General features: G+C 42.6%; 1 protein-coding gene across 2 annotated transcripts; it reads right to left on the reverse strand.

Annotated features, from left to right (window-relative positions):
* Window positions 1-703: 703 nt before the first annotated feature.
* On the reverse strand, window positions 704-21,923 carry LOC147300797 (guanine nucleotide-binding protein subunit beta-4). 2 transcript variants are annotated; one of them, XM_086284766.1, is made up of 10 exons: window positions 21,770-21,923; window positions 12,178-12,354; window positions 11,852-11,890; window positions 11,396-11,502; window positions 8,210-8,273; window positions 7,699-7,861; window positions 6,852-6,918; window positions 6,423-6,624; window positions 5,578-5,794; window positions 704-5,049 (listed from the first exon to the last, which is right to left on the reverse strand). In XM_086284766.1, exons 2-10 carry the CDS (start codon window positions 12,232-12,234, stop codon window positions 4,943-4,945), a joined length of 1,023 nt encoding a protein of 340 aa, XP_086140892.1. In that variant the 5' UTR covers window positions 12,235-12,354; window positions 21,770-21,923; the 3' UTR covers window positions 704-4,942. The 2 variants fall into 2 exon arrangements, with proteins under 2 accessions (XP_086140892.1, XP_086140891.1); XM_086284765.1 differs by lacking the exon at window positions 21,770-21,923 and adding an exon at window positions 16,573-16,803.
* Window positions 21,924-23,332: the final 1,409 nt, after the last annotated feature.

Below are 23,332 nucleotides of genomic sequence, written 5' to 3' on the forward strand. Positions count from 1 at the left end.
CTCCACTGATAGTGATGTAGTTGCTGCACCCGAGGTTTATGTAGGAGCATAACCAGAAAACAGCCAGTTTAGTGGAGTCCGCTGTTGTACTGAGACACTGCAGACATGTTGCACAGAGTGACTCGGATATGCTTTGGCAATCGGCCGCATTTGGGAATTAGCAAATATTTGCAAGCCTTAGCAAATCTGAGAGTGAATGCAGTGCGGTTATTAGGATACACATTGCTTCCAACCAGCAATTTGGTTACCACAACTACTTGTAATCTGTCACTGAATTAGGAGGCTGGTTTGGTGTGACTAGAGCCATAAAAGCAAAACAAAAAACAGCTTGGCATAGGAACTGTGCAGGATTTCGTTTTTCTTTTAAGGACGGAGGTTCTCCGAGTATGTTTGCAGTTCCCTAAGAATACAGACTCATTTTATATTAGTGGTTTATAGCTTGATGACTTGATTCACTTGTTAGCAAGACATTTGCTACGAGTCTCCACAGCAACTCCTGACGAAGGCACCTGCGCGTTGTTTTAACTTCTAAGTAAATAACGATCAAATGACTCGTATGTGCTTTACATAATAGTTAAAAAGAGCATTTTGAGCTCAAACTACCTCACTGACTGACTTTGTGTGTAGATGTGTTTCACAGTTATATGGGCGGGAAAGTTTGCGTGAGTGTGCGCTGTGTATTTGTTTGCAAAGACCATCCATGTTTTCTTGGTTAAAAGCTTTTTATTGGTTACAATAATTCATGGCAACATATCAGTATCACCACGCCACTGTACAAATACAAAAAAAAAAAAAAAAGGTCTGGTGTGAAAAAAAGACTATAAAAATTATTCCATAACAAGTGATTATAATTTCACACAATAGCACTGTAAGAGAATTATCATGGCACCAAGTCCCTGGTCTTTACTGGCTTAAAACATAATAAATAAAAATCAAACGAAGGAAGTTTCAGAACAGTAAGTCAAAGTAGATTTGAAGGGCAGTGCATTTTCTTGTGACCATGCGGTGGCGGCGGTGGTCCTGTAATGCTAATGGGGAATACTTTTTTCCTCCGATGAGCGACTTTCAGAAACAACTTTTCCATTTTCTGATGAACTTGCACGGCCTTTGCCAAAAATACTGCGAACGCGTGCAGCAATGACGTTTGCAAGCCTGCTCTGAGGTTCAACATCTGCACTGCATGCGCCAAAGCTGCTGAAAAACAACAGCGTGCAGTCAAGTCTACTTCAATAATGAACACACTGCGGTTTTTGGTACTTTTGGACTCTAAAAGTATCAAATAAGGACATCACGTAGGGCTGCGGGGATGGAAAAGACTTCAGGTAAATACAACAGTTAGATGAAGTCAAGCACCTGTATTTGTTTTTTTTTTTGACTGAAGAATTTCCTGCTCTACTTGCATGAGCGAACGGCACAGGCACATAAAAGGATTACTGTTCCCGGGTTCCAGCTGCTAATAGTGCTGAATTACAGAGCGACACGATGGTTGTCTGCTAAGTCACTGTCAGTAATGCAGACAACACCCCCCCCCCCCCCACACACACACTCCCTTCCTTTTAAGCTGTTAAGGGCTGAGGTGTTTTTTTTTTCACAGCTAATGTTGGCAAATGAAAGTGAAAAAACTAAAGGAACAGCTCAACATTGTGGGGAAGGTGTCTACTCACTTCCTGGCACGGGGACTCGCACGCTAAGATGGCAGAGATGGATCCTATTTATTCTTTAAAAGCGCCGAAAGGAAGGCAAAATCTCACAACAATATTTAGAGGCTGCATATTTCTGTACAGTCATCATTTGCCTCTCTAGGAAACCCTGCCTTTCATTATTCTTCATTGTGTGGATCTCAGAATAAAGCGCTATGGCTGAATGCAGCTCAGGTAGTATGAATACGAGTCCATTTAATCTTGAAGTTGTTTCTGTTTTTACAGGAAAAATGTTGAGAAAAGTGTTTTTCCTCATTAAGAGAAGCACTTTTAATTGTGACAAAGGCCGTTATGAAGCTGAACACAAACACGCAGCATCTAGTTACTGTCAGGCATCACAGACAATGCACCTCTACCAGTTTACAGACTCAGCTGCTCAGAGTCACACTAGATTAATAAATAAAGTCTAATTTGTACATTTTGGTCACGTTATGCTAATGACACACGAGTGTCAAGTAATTAACCCACGATCGTGCAGTTTGAAGGCCACACTCTTATCACAAACACCAGGATGGAGGCTTTGGATGTTCCTGGTGATGAATTGGCTGTTTAACCCTGATGCATCACGTCTGATATGTGTGGTTTTGTGAGTTTGAGACTTGCACATCGTTACTGTGAATTTTTCCCAGTGAAAGAAATGTCTCAATACATTTTTAAGCAATAAATTGGAAAAACAAACCCATTCATGTATTATGTTGTCTGGTTTCTGTGACAGTCTGAATATTAGTTTGTATTTACAGTGGCATCCAGTGACATTTTAATTAACTTTAATATTCTGATACGACTGCAAGAAAGCACATTTCCTAAAATTTCATACTGCTTCTTTAAATTCAAGCTGAGGACCCGTGAACACCTTATGTCCACCGACCTGAATAGAAAAATGAGCTCTGTCAGCACTCTGGGAAAACTCATCGTCCTCTCCTCATCATCACCATCACATGTAAGCAGCCGCCCTGTTTGATCATCAAACACCAGACTGGATTTAAAATCAGACGCTGAGGTGACTTTTGATTTGATGGAGGAAGAGGAGGAGGCTGCCACTGGAGTACAGTGAGCTAACGTGTAGTTTTCAGTTCACAGCTCAAGGTCTGTGGGTAACTTTGGCACCAGTCTAACACTTGGATCTATACGTTATCCACAAACGTCATCAGATTACACCCCACACACACCTCACAAAGATATTCTCAGGTTCAAAAACTAGAACTGCTTTTTAACATTTGCTGAAAAAGGACTTTCATGATGCAAAGCTGTGACGAAGCAGCGGGTCAGTAGACTGACACGGGGGCAAACGGGCATCTCACACATACTACAAACTGATCTGCAGTAGTAATATTAGAAAGCAGAGTTGTATAAAAGGTGCTGCTGAGCACTCGTTCTAAGCCGTCTGTGGTGTTGCGGTGGGTTTTCTGCAGGCACGCCTTCGTTTTGTAGTGTTCTACGGGGAAAACGTTCTTATTGATCAGCGCCTAAACAGGAAGCGTGAGAGAAAAACATTACGGTAGCTGAAGCTAGTTTAACCTCCGATTATGAATGATATCGTAAGGCAGAATGGAGACACGATAGCTCCACATCCACAGGTGCACCAACCCTCGTTATCCAGCCGTGCGGCTCAATGTTTACATCTATAAATAGGCACCTGAGACAGCTGATGGATAGGTCCAACTCACACACGTCACATGTGTGAGTGTTTAAAGCCTTTTAAGGAGCTGAGAATAATGGAAGATGCACGATAAGAAAATACTTAAATCAGAATTACCACGTCTATGTGTAAATAAGTCACGTGTGCTCGACGGTTTAACATTTGTACTACAGTTCATGAGTGCTTTTCTAGCTCTCTACTAAGTGTACATTTCACTTGCCATATGTAACAGTTCATAATGTTTCTGTTGAAAACAGTGAAAGTGTTAAACCCTTAAAAATGTGTAGTTTTGTTTTTTCTTCTTGTTACAGGCCTGTGGTGGCACTGCTGTGACTTTGGGAGTGGCTGCCATGGTTCCAGTCACACACCTTGTTAATGACAAACAACCCATCCTTCATTGAAAAGAAACGTCACGGTGAGCTGTGGAAGTCATCCCTCCTTCTGATGGACTCACTAATGTTCTTGGCGGTCCTGACATGAAGCTCCTCCTTTAAAAGGCCGCTCGGGGATAAGGTGTCCACTTGCAGCGCAAGGACACCGGCGTCATTTGAAGGCCGGTGCGTGATCTCAGATTGCGTAGGCCGCACGAAACAGGGATGCAACGACCTCCTTCAATCCTATCATTGCGACCGAAGCGGCCCCCTGAGCATCCACAGTCTACTCAAGCAGGGCCTCGGATAAAATAAAGTTTTCTATCTGAGTCTACAATTCACCAGTTTCTACGTTGGGGTTAAAGCTGGATCCAGACTTAAACCACAGCACTCCAATCACTTCCTTCCAAAATAAAAGACTGGTGGGAACGCTGGGATTCAGGTTTTTTTTGTTGGTTTTTGTTCTTTTTTTAAAAAGAGAGCGATCACAGCCATCATTGACATGAATGCAACATTTACAGGTACAGGGTGCATGAATGATGTCACCACCTGTAACCATGACACAGAGATACAGGTGAATAAGGTGAGTTTGATTTTTGGTTTAGGTGTCAGATCCTGTTTTCCTGCACGATGAATCAGTGCCACTAAATCAACGGGAAAATTTGGAAACATTACACTGCTTTGTATCCGTTTAAACTCCCACACGATTTGGCATCTTGTTGCATTACATGAGTATGTCCATTCAAAATAAAATACAATATCAAAAATGATATTTATAAAAAAAAAAAACAACTCAAGGGCTGGAAATAATCTAAAAAAATATATACATACACATTATATATGCATATATGATGCATATATACACACACAATGCTATACATATATATGTATATACTGTCTTTATATATAAATGTACATGTTAGACACCGATGCTAATCGTGTTGTTAGTCATGGTAACACATACCTTTGGAAAATTATTCGTGTGAGGACCAAATCTTCTTTTCTGTAACATTTTTCCTGGACGCTCTGACTTCTGCTGCTGAGCAACAGCTCGGTGAACAAAACTAAACATCTGGTGCTTTCTCACAGGTCACCAGCAGAGATGATAACTGGGGGCTGAGTTAAGGAGAGTCAGCTAACACAGTGTGTGCACCCGCCCAGTGATGAGTTGGGATATGCCGGGTGGGGTTGTGGAGGGAGGAGGGGGTAGTTTTTGAGTATGACAGGCTCGTTTAATTCCAGATCCGGAGGAAACTGTCCCAGGAGCCGGTGGCCACAGCCATGCCGTCGCCCGTCACTCCTAAGCAGCTCACTCTGTTGTCGTGGCCCGCTAACACACCTGGAGGGTGAAAAACAAACCACAGTCACAGGTAGGGTCAAAACAAACCTCCATCCCACTGAGAATCGAGACTGCAGGTCAGCAATGACTTTAAAACATCAGCTGTATAAGTGATGCAGGCCTTCATGATGTCTGTATTTATCAGCTCGTGTTTTACATCCGTTATCTCGTCGAAAACAAAAGTCCACTGGTTTCGCTGGTTTGAATTTAAATAAACACACTTCAGAAGAGTTGAATTCAGTTTGCGTGCATTTCCCTCACTTCATCTGAGTCCTTCAACTCTAAATAATACCACAACCTTAATGGGACCAGTCGGACCCTGCTGTTGAACAATAAGAAATCTGAAATGCTGTATTTGCACAAGCAGCAAGGTTCACTGACGTGCACGTCATTAGCTGACAGACGCCACCGATCGTTAAAAAGTCACATGGGCGTCTTCATGAACACAAACTGTTTACAGGAGCTGAATAAGTTCTTGACATTTGTCAGTAGTAGAGAACCCACAATCAGAGTTCAGGTGTGACTCACCTGCACGCTCGCCCTTCAGCGTGTCCCAGACGTTGCAGTTGAAGTCATCATAGCCGGCCAGGAGCAGGCGGCCGCTCTTGGAGAACGCCACGGAGGTGATGCCACAGATAATGTTGTCGTGGCTGTACGTCATCAGCTCCTGGTCTGCACGCAGATCAAACAGCCTGCAGGTGGCGTCATCAGAGCCCGTCCCAAAGGCATTCCCATTGGGGAAAAACTGTCGGGGGGGGGACATGGATCGCGCAGATAAGTGATGAATTGTACGTTTTCAGGGTTTTGTCTCTAAGGAAGTCGTTTCTATGACGATGCCTGTTTTACACTGCCAGGAAAAGATTATAATACAGGAAGCATGACAACCAACACACTGATGATTATTGTTGTCAAACACTGACGTCACTGCTCCTCCACAGGAAGGTGCTCAGCTTCAGTCTGTCACTCGCTCTGCTTTCATCATGCTGACATAAAGGCCGTGAACTTTAACCAGGCTTCACGTCGTCTTCAGGTTTTTAAAATGAGCCTTTTTCATTTGACTAAATGATAACTTTATTAATACATTTCAGTCAGACTTCACCCTCCACCCTCTTTGGCTGGGTGCTCTTCCTGCTCAACATTTGCTCCAGTATTATCCCGGTTCTCTGTCAGGCTACGGTGACAGCCGTTTGTTTGGAATAAACACAGGATCAGCCCACAATTTTCCTAGAAGTCTGCTACGCGGAAGCGCTCATAAAAAAGATAAACACCAGGTCACATTTACTTCTAAAATGCTGAGACATAATCAATCTGCAATAGTCTTTGTGATCGCCGACGCTCCCACGTCTCCTTGCGATTAAATCTCGGGTACTCACGCTGACGGCATTGATGTCAGACACGTGGCCGGTGAACGACTGCCTGCACATGCCGTCGCGGATGTCCCACAGCTTGGAAGTGGCGTCGCAGGCTCCCGACACAAAGGTCTTGTAGTCCGGGCTCAAAGACAAGCTCATCACATCGCCTGTATGGCCAGAGAAGCTTGTAGTTTGCTGGCCCGTCTCTATGTCCCACAATGCACTGCAACAAGGAAGCAGGAAAGACATATGAATTCTTTATGAAAAATATGCTTTATTAGACTTTCTCATTCATGGATCGTATTGCAATATCATCGCAGTGATCAAAGGCTCTGCACGCAGCTTTACAAACCTCCTGTGATGACAACATGCACGTTACGCAGCTCGTAAGAGCGTCCGCAGTCTACTGCGAAACATCACTGGAATATTTGAATGGTTTAAACTGCTCACCAGGTGGTGTCTCCAGAGCTGGTGAGTATCTGGTTATCATCCAAGAAACGGCAGCAGGACAAATAACCTGGAGGCAAACAGAAGGTTCCAGATGAGACGAGGACTCCTGTGTGCTCCCCACTCACACTGTGTACTTCCTCTCTCCTACTGTCAGCTCTTCCACATGTTTCACACTGGCTGTGCTTCCTAATGCAACCCTAAAGGGATTAATGTCTCCTCCTGAAATCAAACTGGGGAGGTGTGAGCCACTACACTGTAGAAAAGCCCTTATGGCCCCCGTCAGCCAGGACATGCAGGATCTACAGCTACAGTACAGAAGTCAGATTGGATTCAAATGTTTAATATGAAAACAGAATAAATAAATATAAGGGTCGCTGGTCTCTCCCTCCCCCAGACTCACCTGTCTAATCTTCACTCTCCGATAAAAGCAACAAATAATAAAAAAGAAAGAAATATGAAAGATCTTATTGAGGGTCTGTGAATTATGACAGAGTATCAGGGCCACATTAAGAAAAATATTATTCATTCTGAGAATAAAGTTGAAATGTGAAGATTGATGAATCAAACGACTCCACGCCAGCCTCTAAACCGGCTCATGTAGATGAGTTAGTGAGACGACTCAAACGTTTCGGATCAGTTCTGGTTTTCCTTCTGATCGCTGCAGCTTTCTGCAGAGCTCCCCAACATCCTCACACTTATCCCCACCCTGTGTTTACGAGCTAAAACACAAACGATGACTTTCTGAGACTCTGACGGACAGTTTCACTAACTTTTCCCCTTCATGTGGCTCTAGTGCTCGTTTGTAATTAACCGTCTGTATTTGTTTCTTGGCTGAGCGTGTGCTTACCTGTGTGTCCAGGTAGCTCTCTGGTGACGCGCACGTTGCCTTCGCGGGTCTTCAGGCTGTATATGGAGCAGATGTTGTCCAAACCTCCACAGGCCACGTAGTTTCCAGAAGGGGCGTAGGCGCACGTCATCACCCATGAAGAGCGCAGAGGGATGGCGTGCATCTGATTAAAAGGAAAGTGATTTCGTTATTAAATACAGTGAAAGCGCTTCATGTGGCGCCTTAGTTTGACTAAAAGCTTCAAGGCTGAGTTCAACTGATGAAAATTAGATCAAAACATTATTTTCACTTATAGGAACTTAAGTAAAAAGGAAATGAAAGGATGGATTCTTCTATTTCTTCATCTGGTGCTGTTGCAAACAAAATAAAATAAAGAAAGTAGAAGCCATAATTAACTGATGCATACGTGAGAGATGAGGGTCTGAAATCACTATTTTACGTTGCACTGGGTTGGATCTTAATGCAGGTGCAGTTGTAGATGTTACAAAAATCACAACAAAAATAATCAAACCTTATTTGTTGTGTAGCTGTCCCAGATGATTAGCTTCCCATCTTGTGATGCACTGACAAGTAACCTAAAAACGAGGTGAGAAGAGCAGCGTGACTCTGAGCTCGTGGTGAAAAGCCTACACGAGCTAAGCTGCATGCACCCAGTTTCATTAAAAGCAATGAGAGCCAGCCTTGCAAGTTACTGCGCTGCACTGTCAGCCTGGTTACAACGCTCTCACTTCTTCTCCCGCTGGAAGCCTCTTCGTCCCAGGTAATGTCCCACTCTGTGGAATATTTATTACCCCAGTTACATAAAAGTCTACTGTCGGGTGGGAAAGCGCTAGAAAGAAGCAGAGGTGGGGCGGCTAAATGTATCGGCAGCAAAAATAGCCCCGAGAAAAGGTGGAGTCAGAGATGGGTACGATAGGGCGAGATCTACAGATGGTGCAGATGCACAAACAGCTGGAACCCCTCCCTCCTATCCTGACTGGGTGTTTCCATCTCTCCGGGGACAGGAAGTAGCTTGTTGGTGCTGCGGTACAAATCAAGAGGAGAGCTATCATGCTCAAATGTCAGTAGCTGTATACAAAACAAACAGTGGCCACCTGCAGGGTCACCTGGAGGGTGCGAGGCACACCCAGGCACACATTCACACCTACACACCAACGAGGACACACCTGTGCATCTGAGCAGAACCTTCTAATGAAACTGCATCTTATGTTAATAAAAACTACTAACTACAAAAACAGAGACACTTATTAATCTGTATCTACCAACGTATTGCCTAAGGATTAGTGATGTGCATGCACACTCATGGTGACATTAACTGCTCCGTCTCAGTGCTCATAACTGCAGCAAACCGTTAAAAAGGCAGTTTGTAAGCTTGAATTCATCGAGCACTCAGTGCATGTAGCGACAGCTGAAGATTTCCTCACTGGTAAAATTTGAAATATATTAATTATTTTTAAAAATGTTCTGATTTTAGGAACTTACAAACTGCATCCTTAAGAAGATTATTAAATAAGCTGTGGTAGCTGCGATTACTATTGTGCTCACAGTAAAACGGTGCTCGTCCCATGTATGGTGGTATTAGTCATATTAATAGACAGGTAGCAGTAAAAACATGAACAGCAGTAGTGGTAGTAGTTTAGCCCCACACCTGGGACTGTCGTCACTGCACCAGTGCATTGCATTGGAAGACAGACACAAAGAAAGAGAGTGACACACACACACAAAGATACAATTTTTAACAGCAATAAATACGAGAGGTTGTGAACCTCACGACTGTAAATTCATTTTTGCTGTGCAGCACACTTTCACCTGGAGCTTGTGTTGGTCTACAAACTGTTAATAAATGTTGTATAAATGAAGCATCAACAGAGATGAACCCAGGATGTGACTGAGGATTTATGGTTATGACTGCTTTCTAAAGGTGTGTTCATATTTGATTTCAATAAAAAGCAGACCATCAGCCCCACAGGCAGACTCCATGTAGTCTGACCACGGTCATTCTGTTACTGACCAACCAGAACTCAAATTCAGTGCCAGCACTGCCAGCTAGAGACAAAGCAGATCAACTACTGCCAATTCAGAAAAGATGCCATCAGGCGAAGCAGCATCTCAGTGAATACAAGTCCAACATTCACTGCTCTGGACTCCTCCAGCAGAAAACAGCTGAGTGATTAATGTACGAATGCTCCAATACAACAAAAACCAAAGCCGTAGTAAGTAGAGATGGACCGATCCGATATTACGTATCGGTATCGGTCCGATACTGACCTAAATTACTGGATCGGATATCGGAGAAAAATAAAAAATGTAATCCGATCCATTAAATATCACGAAAGCACCTCACAAAACTTGCAACGCGCCGTAACTCGCCTCAGAACGTTAGCACTCGGAGCAGTATGCATCACGTGATAGAGCGGCTGTGGCATGTGGGACCTGTCGGTGGTCTGGATAGCATTTGGAGCTTCGCTAGCAACCCGGCATTTCATCTCCGACAAAGTTATCCCGAGAGAAGTAAAGCAAGTGTGTAAGTCCATCTCTGAATGTTTGTAAAGCATTCCTGCGTTAAGCTTAACAAGCGATATATGGAGCGACTGCCTCTTCTTGCTGCTACTTCAATCATGAAACTGCTTAATGATCAGCTGATCGGCTTTTCTGTCGCGAGTCCATCTCTCTGGTTTGTTTTTGGCCCACTTTGCACCAGAAAGAGGAAACCAGCGGCTGAACAACAGAAGCACGTTTAAGCTTGATCAGCTGTTGTTAGAATTTATTTAATATTACTTTCTACACCAGGATCTTTTTCTACGTAGCTGACGCTGGTAACTGTGCAGGGGCGGATCTAGCAAAGTTTAGCCAGGGGGGCCGATAGGGCATGAACAGGGAAAAGGGGGCACAAAGACATACTTTTCTTTCTTATTCTCATTTAAAATGTCGAGCTTTTAATAAATAATTATCTGACACCCAAAGTTTTAATTTGATGCAAAATGAATAGAAGTCCATTACTGTATATAGTGACTATTAAGTCTAATATACCCTAGTAAGCTATAGTACTTTTTCCTTTGGGAAGGTACCATCTGTGCAGTCTGCAATTTTGTTGAAGAAAGATGTTGAATCTATTTAATATTTCTTGAAAAATAATTGATTTCTGTGCATTTTTTTTCACACTGCATCAAATTAAGGTTGATTACGTCGATTAAGCATCATGAGGTGGAGCGTGAGGGGTGGTTCCCTATTTTTTATTTATTTATTTTTGTTGCTGGGAGTTGGAACCCTATTAGTTAGGTTGCTTAATATTTACGCTAAGTACTCTTTAAAATACCAGAATAGGGAGGATGGTGCAGGTTTAAGTTTATTAGATTGATCAGTATTGCTGAACTATGAAATATTTTTTTTTGCATACAGGTATAACAGAATAGCTTTAGTGTAGTTGTTGTTTTAAACTTGAGTATGAACTTATACAAAATGCAGCAAGATATTTAAAAAACAGTTTTGTTGATTAAAAAACACTATATCGGATTCATATCGGTATCGGCAGATATCCAAATTTATGATATCGTATCGGACATAAAAAAGTGGTATCGTGCCATCTCTAGTAGTAAGCAGACGCTCAATGAAAGAGCAGAAAAAGAACATTGCTCGAGTGAATTTCACATCCTGGCTGCAGTTAATAATTCTGTTGTCTGTATAACCAGCACACTACCTGGAGTCACTCCCCCAGTGCATTGCATAGATCTTGGCCAGGTGGCCCCTGAGAGTGCGTCGCGTCCGCATCTGTATCCGGCCCACCGAGTCCAGACCAGCTGTGATCTGCCAAAACACAGGAAGAAGTGTCAGCGGTTACACTAGAAGGCTCACACACACTCATCAGTGGACACCAAAAACAGGCCATTATCTGTCGACGAGGCAGCGGGGCGAACGTTAGACGAGCTCACGCTGCTGCACGTCTGTGGGATATTTATATGGATCCAATGACAGCATGTGTAAATACTGACACACTGAGATCCCCGGTTTTTATTCTGATTTACATGAGATATAATTGATCAAATTTATGTAATTTTTCACACATTATTCACAAGTAACACGTGTGGCAAAAAGATCTACCAATGAACCGAATGGTAAATGCATTTATAGATATATAGTAACCTTAAACTCGTACCTGTGACAGAGTGGAGTCACTGCAGGCTTTTCTGGCATCCTGCAACATAACAAAACGGGAAATGTTAGCGTATTCAACCACCACGTAGCAAACGGCTCATCAATGTGTTTAAACCTGCTGTGATTCACCGCCAGTCGCAGAGATGATCAAACAGCAATCACACAGACCGACTGATGTTTATTCAAGTGACGGTCTGACAAAAGTTACACACGTCACAGTGTCGCTGCATGCAGTGAACACACAGAGGCGCACGTGTGATGTATACACACACACAAAAACAACAACAACAATATAAACAAAAAAGCACAAACAGCATGTCGTCGTACCCGAATCTGATTGCGTAGTTGCTCAGCTTCCTGTCGCAATTGTTCCAGCTCGCTCATTGTTTCGCTGATGGGCCACGCTCTGCTCCAAACACCGACTACGCTGGGAAAACACACGCATGCAAACTCACACGCACACACACACACACACGCACTCACGCACACTTTACCAGCTGACGCCTGCAAGAAAGACAGAAGAAACACTTTTAGGTTGAAGGATGGGAAACAAACACAAGTATCCTGTTTGGGTTCACACCAAAGAAGAAGGTGCTGCAGAGGGTGGGGCCGGGCGGAGCTCCAAGGGTGGTCTGGCTCTTCAAACACCCTCCTCAGTCTGGTTCAAAAGGCCATCTGAGCCAGGCTCTGACCTTTACTGGCTCAATCAGCCTTTTGTGTTGCTGCATTGCACTGGCTGCTCCGCCCGCAGTCTGTGTTTTTGTGTTGAATGTGCTCTGTTGTGTACTGTGGGCAGATCTGGATTGTCTATTTGATAACATGTCCAAGTGGGGAAAGAAAGCATATATTTTTTAGTTTGTGTGTGAGTGTCTATCTAAATGTGTGTGTCAGGGTTAAGTGCGTCATCCCTTTGCAGATGCATGCGCACAAACATGCACGCGCACATGCCGGTTGCCACTTCCTTTACCTTGGGGAGTCTGAATGTGGGTCACAGAGCACTTACACACTCCTTGGAAATGTTTGGACAGCAACCCCCCCTCCACACGGCTCCAACATACCTCGCCCCGCCCCCTGACTTTCCACTCTGTTTCACAGTCCAGAAGACAAACTCAGGGAGATTACATTTTTAGTCCCGTTTTCTAAAATTCAACAATTAAACCAAGTTCAGTCTTTCCTCTTCACAGGAAACAGTGCAGATGTAACGAGGAGGATGTTTGTGTTTCAGCTTCAGTTTTGCAGATGCTTTAAAGCCGTGGTACACGAGGTAATTCATGAGCACAATCGTGGAAAAAAAGGCAGGTAAACAACATAAGATAATGATAAGATGTTTATACAGTTCAGATGACTTTTATCTCGACATCACTTGAGCTGGTTTTGGCCCGTTTTTCCACTGCACTGACACAACAGAGACCTCGACTGCTCGTCGTGGCCTTGGCTCAGCCAACGGGGTCTTTGACAGGCACTGCAACGCTCTCAGCGCTTCTCCAGCTGACGCAACCCCCACTAAGAAGGGTCTGGGCGTCAGCTCTCCAGTGATGTGCACCCACGCTATCACTGCTTTGGATCCACTACCCTGTACCTCTCTGCCACGTCACCATGTGCCTCTCGTGGAGGACCATAACACCCAGTTTGACCTTCTCCACCTCCTGGTTATGCTGGGAGATGACGTGAGAAATAATTCAGCTTCATAATGCTGACAGACAGAAGGATATCCAACCAGAATAAAACTGCAAGCACTGATTTATGGGAGTGTCACATGAATGTTCATATTCCAGTAGTGATTATTATTCATTCAGCAGCTAAAACAGAACACATGAAAGTGCTGTCGTAAGCACAAAGACAGGCAAAACACACGCTCATACAACATTTACGTGTAGTGACTTACAGTTGTGAAACTCGGGTCGTTTGTGTATGTGTGTATTTTTTCCCTCCACTTGTGTGATTTGAGTCATGCGTGCAGCCAGTGAGCTGGCCTACAAAGACCTAGATCATGGCCCAGGATCAGCCGCAACAAAAGCGGAGCTGTGTGTTGCAGCTGCCCATTGTTTAGTATGTGGTGCCAGTATAGCAGATAGGTCTGCTTGGCACCGCCGCCACATTTGGGGCCTCTGCGATAGGCCACGGGAGGCCACAATTGCTACTTCTCTGCACAACATCCAAGCACACAGCCCTCCGTGCATTCATTCATCTTGTTCAGCCTGGTGCTCCCAGTGGCCGACAGGACACCGCGGTGCCTAAACTGGGATAAAACATCTGCTGCCTGCTTCAAACTGTGGACATGTAAGACAGAAAGGCACTGGTGGAAATAATCACAAACGCTACATTTTATTTTGAAAACTGACCACAGGCATTTTCGGCTGCTCCCTTATTTCCCAAAGGATCAGGACAGCGGACAGATGTGCATCTTTGATCGTGCAAAGACTCCAGGCCTGGGCCCAGCACTAGCTGCTGATGCCCCGAGCCCGGGTGTGTCTCCTCCTGGTCTCATACCGCAGAGCTTTCACATTACAGGTGAATGTGTCACCTGGTAAATCACTGAGAATAATCTCAACAAACAGCTTAAGCATCACTCAGTGTTTGTGCACAAAATGTTTAGCTATAAAGCCAAAGTGACTTTTATCTAATAACTTCTCATTAACAGCAGCAATCAAATGTAAGGAGTAATGACTTAAGTACTGATCAATATAGTTCACAAAGTGTTTCACAAAGCATCAAATCATCAGGACAAAGAACATTTTAATTAAGACACGAGAAATCTATAAAATAAATAAAAACTACAATATATTAAAATGACATTTAGATTTGTTACAGTAACAGAAAAAACACACATGGCCTCAAAGCCTGCAGTATAATAATCTTTTTTTTTTTAAAACTCACTGTTTTTTGTTTCTTTGAATGTTAATTAATAGTTTAATAGTTTGACTATGATACTGGCTGCTGTTGCTGCTTTTATGACTTAATCAATACTGCGAACCTGTCTGTGTTTATCATGTGTGAGGAATACAAACGTTATCTGAACTGTATCCAACTCCAAGACACATAAGTTCACTGCTCGCTCACTAAACTCTACATCCGTGTCAGACTGTTCAGTGTCTGCTCCTGCAGACACACAGACACAGTAGTTCATGTTAAGGCAGAACTACACCTAAGGACAGCATGGGAACTCCAAAGGCAAATCCTATGAGATCTGAATCAGAAAAATCCAACTGTGAGAACACACAGTGGTCTAGTTTGGTTAACAGAGCAGCAGCTTTAGGGGCACGGCAAAATAAAATGAGCAGGAGGTTTACCAACATCCAGGTGTGGACACACTTGGGCCTGCTGTGAGCACCTTATACCAGTGCTTACAGTAAGTTGTCCATATTATGACTTCTGAAATCATATCTTATACCTGTATACAGCACAAATCCTCTTATTATTAAAAAGAATGACTTACACCTTGTGATAAAATTTTAATTACTTGGAATCAATCAGTGCTCTAAACCAACGTTTTTCAGGCTCTTGTCTAGCGAGCACTCAAAGCACTTTATACAATATGCCTTGTTCACACAAGGTCTTTTTGCTTTGTCTAAGTGCTCTATCACCCTCAGATGAAGGCATCAATATCTGGGATCGAACCACCGAGCTTCCGATTACTAGATAAGATTGACTAGTATTAGATTTTTTGTTTGTTTGTCTTCAGCTGATGCCACGTGCTGGGTTATTTGTTAGAAAACACACCAAAAAGACAAAACGTGATTTGTAGTGAATGTGCACCTACTGAAATGAGTAGGAGGCAGCAGGGCAACTCCACAGGTGTGAACTTGTTCAGGTGACCTACAGACTATTCCAGACATCTAGAGAATGAAGCAAATATCTGAAAAATGTCCCGTATGGTGAGGCTTCCTGCAATAACTAGAGCACATATGAAACTGCACAGGAAATATGCGCCATGATTATGATTTCATTGCTTCCACACTTGTTCTGAAGTAGGTTAATGCTTAAATAAAATCCCCCCAAAGCGTCACACTGCTCTGGGTCAAAGCAGAGGCCCAAACCCGAGCATACTCAGTTTATAGTAGGACATGAACCTCTGCGAAACACCGAGCTGCGGACATTTGTGGTCATCCTTCCGATCATCTTATCGACCAATCAGCTAGCCGGTCTAGCTTTCCCCACATTTAAAAGCTTTTTGTTTAAACAGTGAAACACTTTACTATGCAAAGACCAAAAGCAAAATGTATTCCATTTTTACAAACGTGTAAAGACACTGAATACATCCGTGACACACGGACCAAAGAGCAGGAGCCAAACGGCGCGGCACCAGTTGATGCTCAGAGGAAGGCTGTCATGTATATTTAGTAGAAAAGGAAAAGAAAATCTACGCAGCCACATATGAGAGAACCAGATGTATGAAATGGAAATATCTGAACTGCTGTCTGCCCAGTGAAGGGTTTTGCCCCTACAGTTCCGCCTGACAGTGTGTAAAAGGCCGCGTTTGGTGAGCAGAGAAATTTCAACAACGTAAAGCTTTTAGCTTAGAGAAAGAAAACAGCGCAGCCCGGGAACAGTTATTTCAACACTGCTGCCTGGAGCGAACCAGCTAACGGCGGTTTTTGCATATCAGCCGAGCTCAATGTAAAACAAACAAAAACAGCCGCGACCAGAGCAGGAAATAGCGTTTGTAAAAGAAAAATAAAAAAAACGCCACCAAAATATCAAGACTTGAGTGCACGTCCTCACCTGAAAACAGGCGGTTTGGGGCTCCGTCCGTCCTTCAGTCCGAGTCACACCGATCCGTTTTCACACGACAACCATGGCCACAGCTGTGAGGGAATCGCAAAGGGAGCCGTGCTAATTTTAAGCCCGTTTTAATCGGTTTAAATGGTCAGAAGCGAGCGCGACTCGTGTCGGATTTGACTAAAATTTTCACCAAGCAGGCTAATCACCACACCCATGAAAGTGGGAACATAGCAACAGCCTACGCTGAGGGGTGCCCGCTACATGACACATTCATATTCATGTTTCCTTGTTAATACAACAACTTGTAGTGTAACAATGTCGTACTAAATTAGTTATAATTACGTCAATAATCTCGAGGAATCATTAACAACACTTTAACTAGCTCTAAAAATATCTATAATGACTCGTACACCCTACGGGCGAAATGGTACCGTCTGGCAGCTCCCTCTACAAAAAGGAACCGAATGGGATACAGGAAACAAATATTAGACCTAAAAAGCCAGTCATTGTAGTGATTCAAACGACAGTCATCTAAGGTTTGCAAACTCCACCTTTGCCCTCTCATTCAAATACAAACTGAGTAAATAACGCAGACACTGCAGTAGAAGTGAAAGGTGAGGAGACTGCAGTGTTTTTAACAACTTCACGAATGTAGTCTGTCAACAGCAACAGTTGTGACCACATAGACTAGCGATGGCTGAGACGTGAAGGTACCTGCAGGTCTGCTGTAGAGCTTCGCACCGTGAAAGGCCAGACAAGAAATGAACCGATTAATCAAAATCAAAAATGAGTGGTAAGTGCAGCTCTAAAATGTGTATGACAAACATAGCTCGCTCTTCATCATCAAAGTAGCAGAAATATTTGTCTACTTTCTCTAGTCATCCTTTGGTTTCTTGACAGTTTAATGGATTTCGTTGCTTTACTATTCAGACAAATCTAATGAGTGAGTTAGAATTATAAATCTGTCTAAAACAAACTGAAATCCCTCAGGAGACAGCTGTGCCAAGTCTCACCCTGGCACACAGCAGTTGGCCTGCAGTGGGTTCATTGAAAACGATCTCTCTCCATTAGGACAGGATGAATATTTAATGGGGCCAATGAAAGGGAGCAGTGGGATAGGCTTTTCCATATCTCTGCACGAGCCATAATCAATGGAAAGGAGATGAAAGTTTTCCAGCGCCTGGTTTCCTTTCGGAGTTGCATGGGGGCAGATTAAGTCTAATTTAATTCATACACACAGCAGTAGTATGAGGATTAGGATTACCATGATAGCAGAGACATATGCCTTGGATGGTTTGCCATTAGTGCCAATGGGATTACATTTTCTTTATTTTACAGTGTTAATTTGCACAGCCTCGGAACAGGATATTATTCACAGTATGTTTTATTCATTAGCCTGTATTCATACATTAAAACCACACATTCTACAGCATTTAGCAAAATAGAAATTTGATCCGTAGGATGACACCGGCCAAAACCACAATCAATAATTTGCCCATGTGTTATAGAAAATACATCTTATCAGTCATAATAAAGATAATCAGAACATTTAAGTGGATTTAGTATTACTGTTTCATTTATAGCGTGCTTGTAAAGTTGTACTAACAAGTTTAAGCCAGCCGGTTTCACAGATGACATAATACTGGGTCACCCTTTAGCGTTTTGTCAGATCATGTCTGAAGTTATGCAAAAATAGACTCCTAATTGCACAAGGTAGAGCTAAATCATGCAGCCTGAACACCGCTACAGCTCAGCTCTAGTCATGTGCTACATTAGTCAACACTGAGTGCTGTCGTTTTTTTTGTTTTGTGTTTTTGTAGTGTTTTGGATCAGAGATTGGTTTTAAATGGAAGATAACTGCCTAAGAAGAAGTCAGCTTGTGTTCTCTCTGTATAGTGAGCAAAAAAGACTGAATTCATTAACCAGCTGAGAATCGCAGTCAGTGTGTCCAAAAGCACATCCTAGGCCAATCAGGTCCCTTGGTCCATTGCTTAGCAACCAGGAAGGAAGAAGCAGGGTTGGGTTGGGGGGAGCAAATTGACACTGTAAAAATAGAACATCAATAGCCTGGTGTGTGAAAAAAAGAAAGACACACATGTTGCCGAGGCTATAAATAGTTTCCTGGAGCCTGGAACAGGTATTGTGTACAGTAGCTTTGTCGTGTTGTTGTACATTTTTGCATTTATTCGAATTTAGCAACACAGCTCAAAGCATAGCAGTCATGCAAGTGAATAACATCATTTGAATTTTACGATGATTTTATGGCATAGGAGAAACAGCAAGAACTGACGTACCTGTATACTGCTGACTACAAGTCATCCCAAAACCATCAACAGGTCGGCACAATTTAGATTTTTCTGTTTGTCAGCGTGGATACAAAATTCTCAGCATGCTGTAATAATACATTTCAGCGTATTATCACTGACGTTTTTGGAAATCCATAAGGGGAGGGGGTTAGGGTTTGTTTTTCATTTTAGTTAATAAATAATAAATAATAATAATATAAAATCACCAGGATAATATCTGATCTTTCTGCCTCATATCATAAATCTGTGTGCATATTGTTCAGGGGAATTCCAGTGATCTTTTCTCATATTACACCACCTTTATATATGACATTTTTAAACTGGGTAATGCATGTGTCTTGTGTAGAACAGTGTGCTCAAAAATAGATCTATCATATCCAATTCAGTTTCACAGGACTGCTCAATAATGACCCCAAAACGTGGGGGATCCGATCGAGTGGAGATAACGGGACGTCAATCCCCCACCTCCTAAATGTTGGGGTTTTTTTAATCCCGATGTTTCGATTTTAGGCCACATGCCATCACACCCCCATGTAATACTTTCACAGTATCAGAGGCAATTAAAATGTGTAGCAACAGTAAAAGGCTTTATCGGGGCCGTCTTATCCACCAGACATCTCCCGGGGAGGCAGGCCGTTGTCAGGGTAACCCTCACAAATGGCAACTGACGTCAAAAAGGTAGGAGAAATACCAGGGAGAGCCAGAGCTGCTATGCATAATGGATTATTGAAAAAAAGGCCCTCTTGAAGAGTGCAAAGTGACTTAAAATATGCGTGCCTTGCTGAGCTCACCAGTCCTGTCTCACTCTGTGTGATGAGGGAAATAGATGTTGGCAAATTCTGGGTTTACTTGCAGACTGCCACAGCTTAGCCTTCATTGGCTCTTGTTAAATTATGTATTTTGAGTAAAAGCTTGATGGAGAACAATCTCTGCATTTGGACACATAATGGTCTATATCCTGTCCTGTGACCTCTGTGTCATTTGTCAAAGTGCTGTGCCACTCCTCATTCCGTTATGTTTTGCTTCCAAAGAGCCAGGCTGCTTTCTGGAGCAGTGGGTCCAGGCTTCCCGAAGGTCTTTCAAACTTTTTCTTTGGACATTGTCTGCTTTGGGTGCAATACGTGGTGCAAAAACATGGCATATCTCAGCATAGTGTGCAGTGCGTTATTAAAAAAAATGTAGGAGACTGGCCTACAAAAACTATCTACAGCAGAGGATCAGTATGCGAATCAAATCTAGGAAAGACCTGACACATGATGCATTTGAGAGATGCATCTTATGTTCAAGTCTCACAAATGGTCTCAGAGGAAAGGTGTCTGTCAAGAGCCATTCTTAAGGAAGGGAAACAGAGAGAGGTGAAGGCTGAGGTTTGCCAAATTACACAAGAACTGGACAGAAAATCAGTAACAACAGGCTTCTGGAGTGAATCCTAATTCGAAAGTTTATGTTCAAATTGTTGTCAATATTTACAGAAGAGGTGAGGAGACACTGTGTCTTCAGCTCTGCCATGGTTTTGACGCTTCGGGGGTCTTGGCAATTGATGTCATTATGAACTCATAAAAATAACATGAAGGGTTTAGGTTCTTGTCTAATCTCAGTGCTATTCCTGGGCCATGAGAGTGTCACACAGCAGCAGCTTGGCGAAGAACCCTTCTGTGATCATGCCTCGCGTGTTGTGCTGGGAATCACACTCTCCTCGATCAACGACTGTGAAGTCATGTACTGCTGCTGTCCACATTGGTAGAGCAAAACAGAAGTATGGACATGTAATACAGAAGTGACACTGTGTCCATTTTGGAGAAGATAATACATCTATATGCATAGATCTGTGCGATGCCATTATTATGACATCATTGACTTTCTCACATAGAATAAAATCAGGTTTAATTTTTTTTTTTTGCCCACGAAGCTTTATGTCTCCAGCACACAACATTAAATTACAAGAAGAAAAATTTAGAGCAAAAGTGTTTTTCTATAATGTGAATATCCATGTTAAAATCAAATAAATGTACTAGTGTCCAAAAATTTATCTATTTGTTGAAAAGCCGCATATTTTTTGATGCTATATTTTCACTGTGGGTTTCAAAAGTACACAATTTCCACATTTATTAATCAAACGACACCCTCAATTACATTAAGGAAGAGCAACCCTTAATCTTTTGATTTAGGGAGAAGCTGCGGAGGAAATGTGCAAACAGAAGAAGTGAGAGTGTTTCGGTCCAGGGGAATCCCAGACACTTCTGTAAACCAGGGGTGCAACAAGCAGCACAAAGCATGAACCAACATGCTATGAGTTTCCAAAGAAGTCGATCACACATCAGTATTGGGGGAGTGAGGAATAACCTTGGTGTGCTAATACCACCCTTTGCAGAGGCCGCCAAACAGCTTCAACCCTCCAACGCCACATGATCATTAATTTATTACCACGAGCACACTATTTCTTTCCCTTTTTTTTTGACTTGACATTTTGGTGCACCACAGATTTTTAACATGAGATAAGATCTACAGTTCACCTCTGCACTGCCTCAAAACCAACTTTATACCAGGTACAAAGTCTGAGTTCACAACCTCACTAAACACCACAGTCACCAGCGTTTCCTCTATTACACTGCAAACACCAAAAGGTGAGTTAAGTGCCAGAAAAATATCTGAGTTTTAGTAAGGTTTATACTGCAGACTTTAGCCTTGGAAACATAATTTTTCTATGTAAAAAAATATTTAAATATTATATTAAAACAGTAGGAATATTCTCATTTGTACTTAAATGTATACAGTATTCCTGAGTAAGTACATTTTCCCTGGTAAATATAGAGGTTACTGCGCCAATACATCATTGCTGTGAATCAAAAAGCTTGACATTAAAAAAAAAAAAAGAATGAAAGCTTTTCTACCTTTTCCAGTGCAGATGAGGAGGGGAAGTGGCTGTTTCTGCATATGTCCTAAATGGCATGGATTATGAGTCGCACAGAGCGCCGTGGTTTCAGTTCTTCCTTTCAGCCGTGAGTGTAGATGCTGCCAGGAGGAGCAGCAAATGGAGAGCTAGAGGATGGAGAGCTACTGAGTGGGAGGGTGATGATATATGGGGGGGAGACAAAGGATAGCCGATGGAGTAATTTTTCTATTAAAGGGACAGAGTTGATTTCTTCAGTACTAGTTGAAGAATGTAAATAAATAGAAATGAAAGAATAATCCCAGTTTTTTTTACTTTCCCACCAAAAAACTTGTTGCAGGTCCCTTGGCAGGTGGCCACACGTGTTTTCATACAGGGCTTCCTAGAAGAACAGCATAAACAAAATTGGCTCCAAAATACTCATCAACCTTTGACATGATTCTGACGCGCATCTTCAAACATGAGCATTTATAGTTTGAGACATCTGTGTGACTTCTTATTTTACCATTCCTGTATATGAAAACTTGTTTCTGTCACTGAAAAAAACCCTTTTTTTTCCATTTGTGAGTCAAAATTTTGAGTTAATTTCTTAGAATTTCAATTTAAAAATATCCAACACAATAACTCAAAACTGAGAAAATTACTGCTTAATTGCTTTACCTGGTAAATTTTTTAAGATTTATTTTTAATGGCAGAAACGCGCTTCTATTCATACACAGCCTGTATATACTTGCTTATACACTGCCTCATGTCTACACCATTTTTGTAAATGATCCATTCCCACAGTAACACTTTTGTCCAGTATGTGCTTCCTTTCTGTAACGGTTTAGAATATTCTAAGACAAAAATGAAATGGGTCGATTCAACAGCATCCTTCTGAGATTGTGGTCCATTTTTACATAATAGCAGCAAATGCGTGACGTCTGTTCCACTAAATCTCACAGGTGCTCTAATGGATTGAGATCTGGTGACTTGAGGTCATTTGAGTACAGTCACTCATTGTCATGTTCAAAAACCCAGTTTGAGATTACCCGAGCTTTGTGCCACAGCTCACTCTCCTGCTGGAAGCAGAAGACGGCTACACTGTGCTAATACAGGCGAGCTATTTCCTTTAGCAACCGCTGAGTGTTGTTGCTGATGGACACGGTCAGTAACAGCACTCAGGTAGGGTGTGGTTAAATGATGATCAGTTGGTACTGAGGGGTCCAAAGTGTGCCATAAAAACATCCCTCACACTATTAGAGTACCAGCAGACTGAAGCATTAATAGAAAGCACAGTGGATCCATGCTTTCATGTCATTCACCCCAACATCTGACCCCACCATCTGGATGTCACACAGAAGACTCATCGGACCAGCTAGCATCTTTCCAATATTCCGTTGCCAGTTATGGTGAGGCTGAGTTGTTACCTGTTCTTGCCGAGAGTAGCATCAGGTGTAGCATCAGGTGTAGCATCAGGGGTGCTGGTTGTTCAGAGATGCTCTTCTGCCTACCTTAGTGATATTTGAGTTGCTTCTTATTAGATTAAAACAGTCTGGCTCAGTCGCTCAAAATTACCTTTCTT

The sequence above is a fragment of the Aulonocara sp. 'chitande type north' Nkhata Bay genome, linkage group LG23 (genome assembly GCF_057382095.1).
Source record: "Aulonocara sp. 'chitande type north' Nkhata Bay isolate Kocher_YH1m ecotype deep benthic linkage group LG23, A_spYH_male_GT1.1, whole genome shotgun sequence".
Lineage (NCBI taxonomy): Eukaryota > Metazoa > Chordata > Actinopteri > Cichliformes > Cichlidae > Aulonocara > Aulonocara sp. 'chitande type north' Nkhata Bay.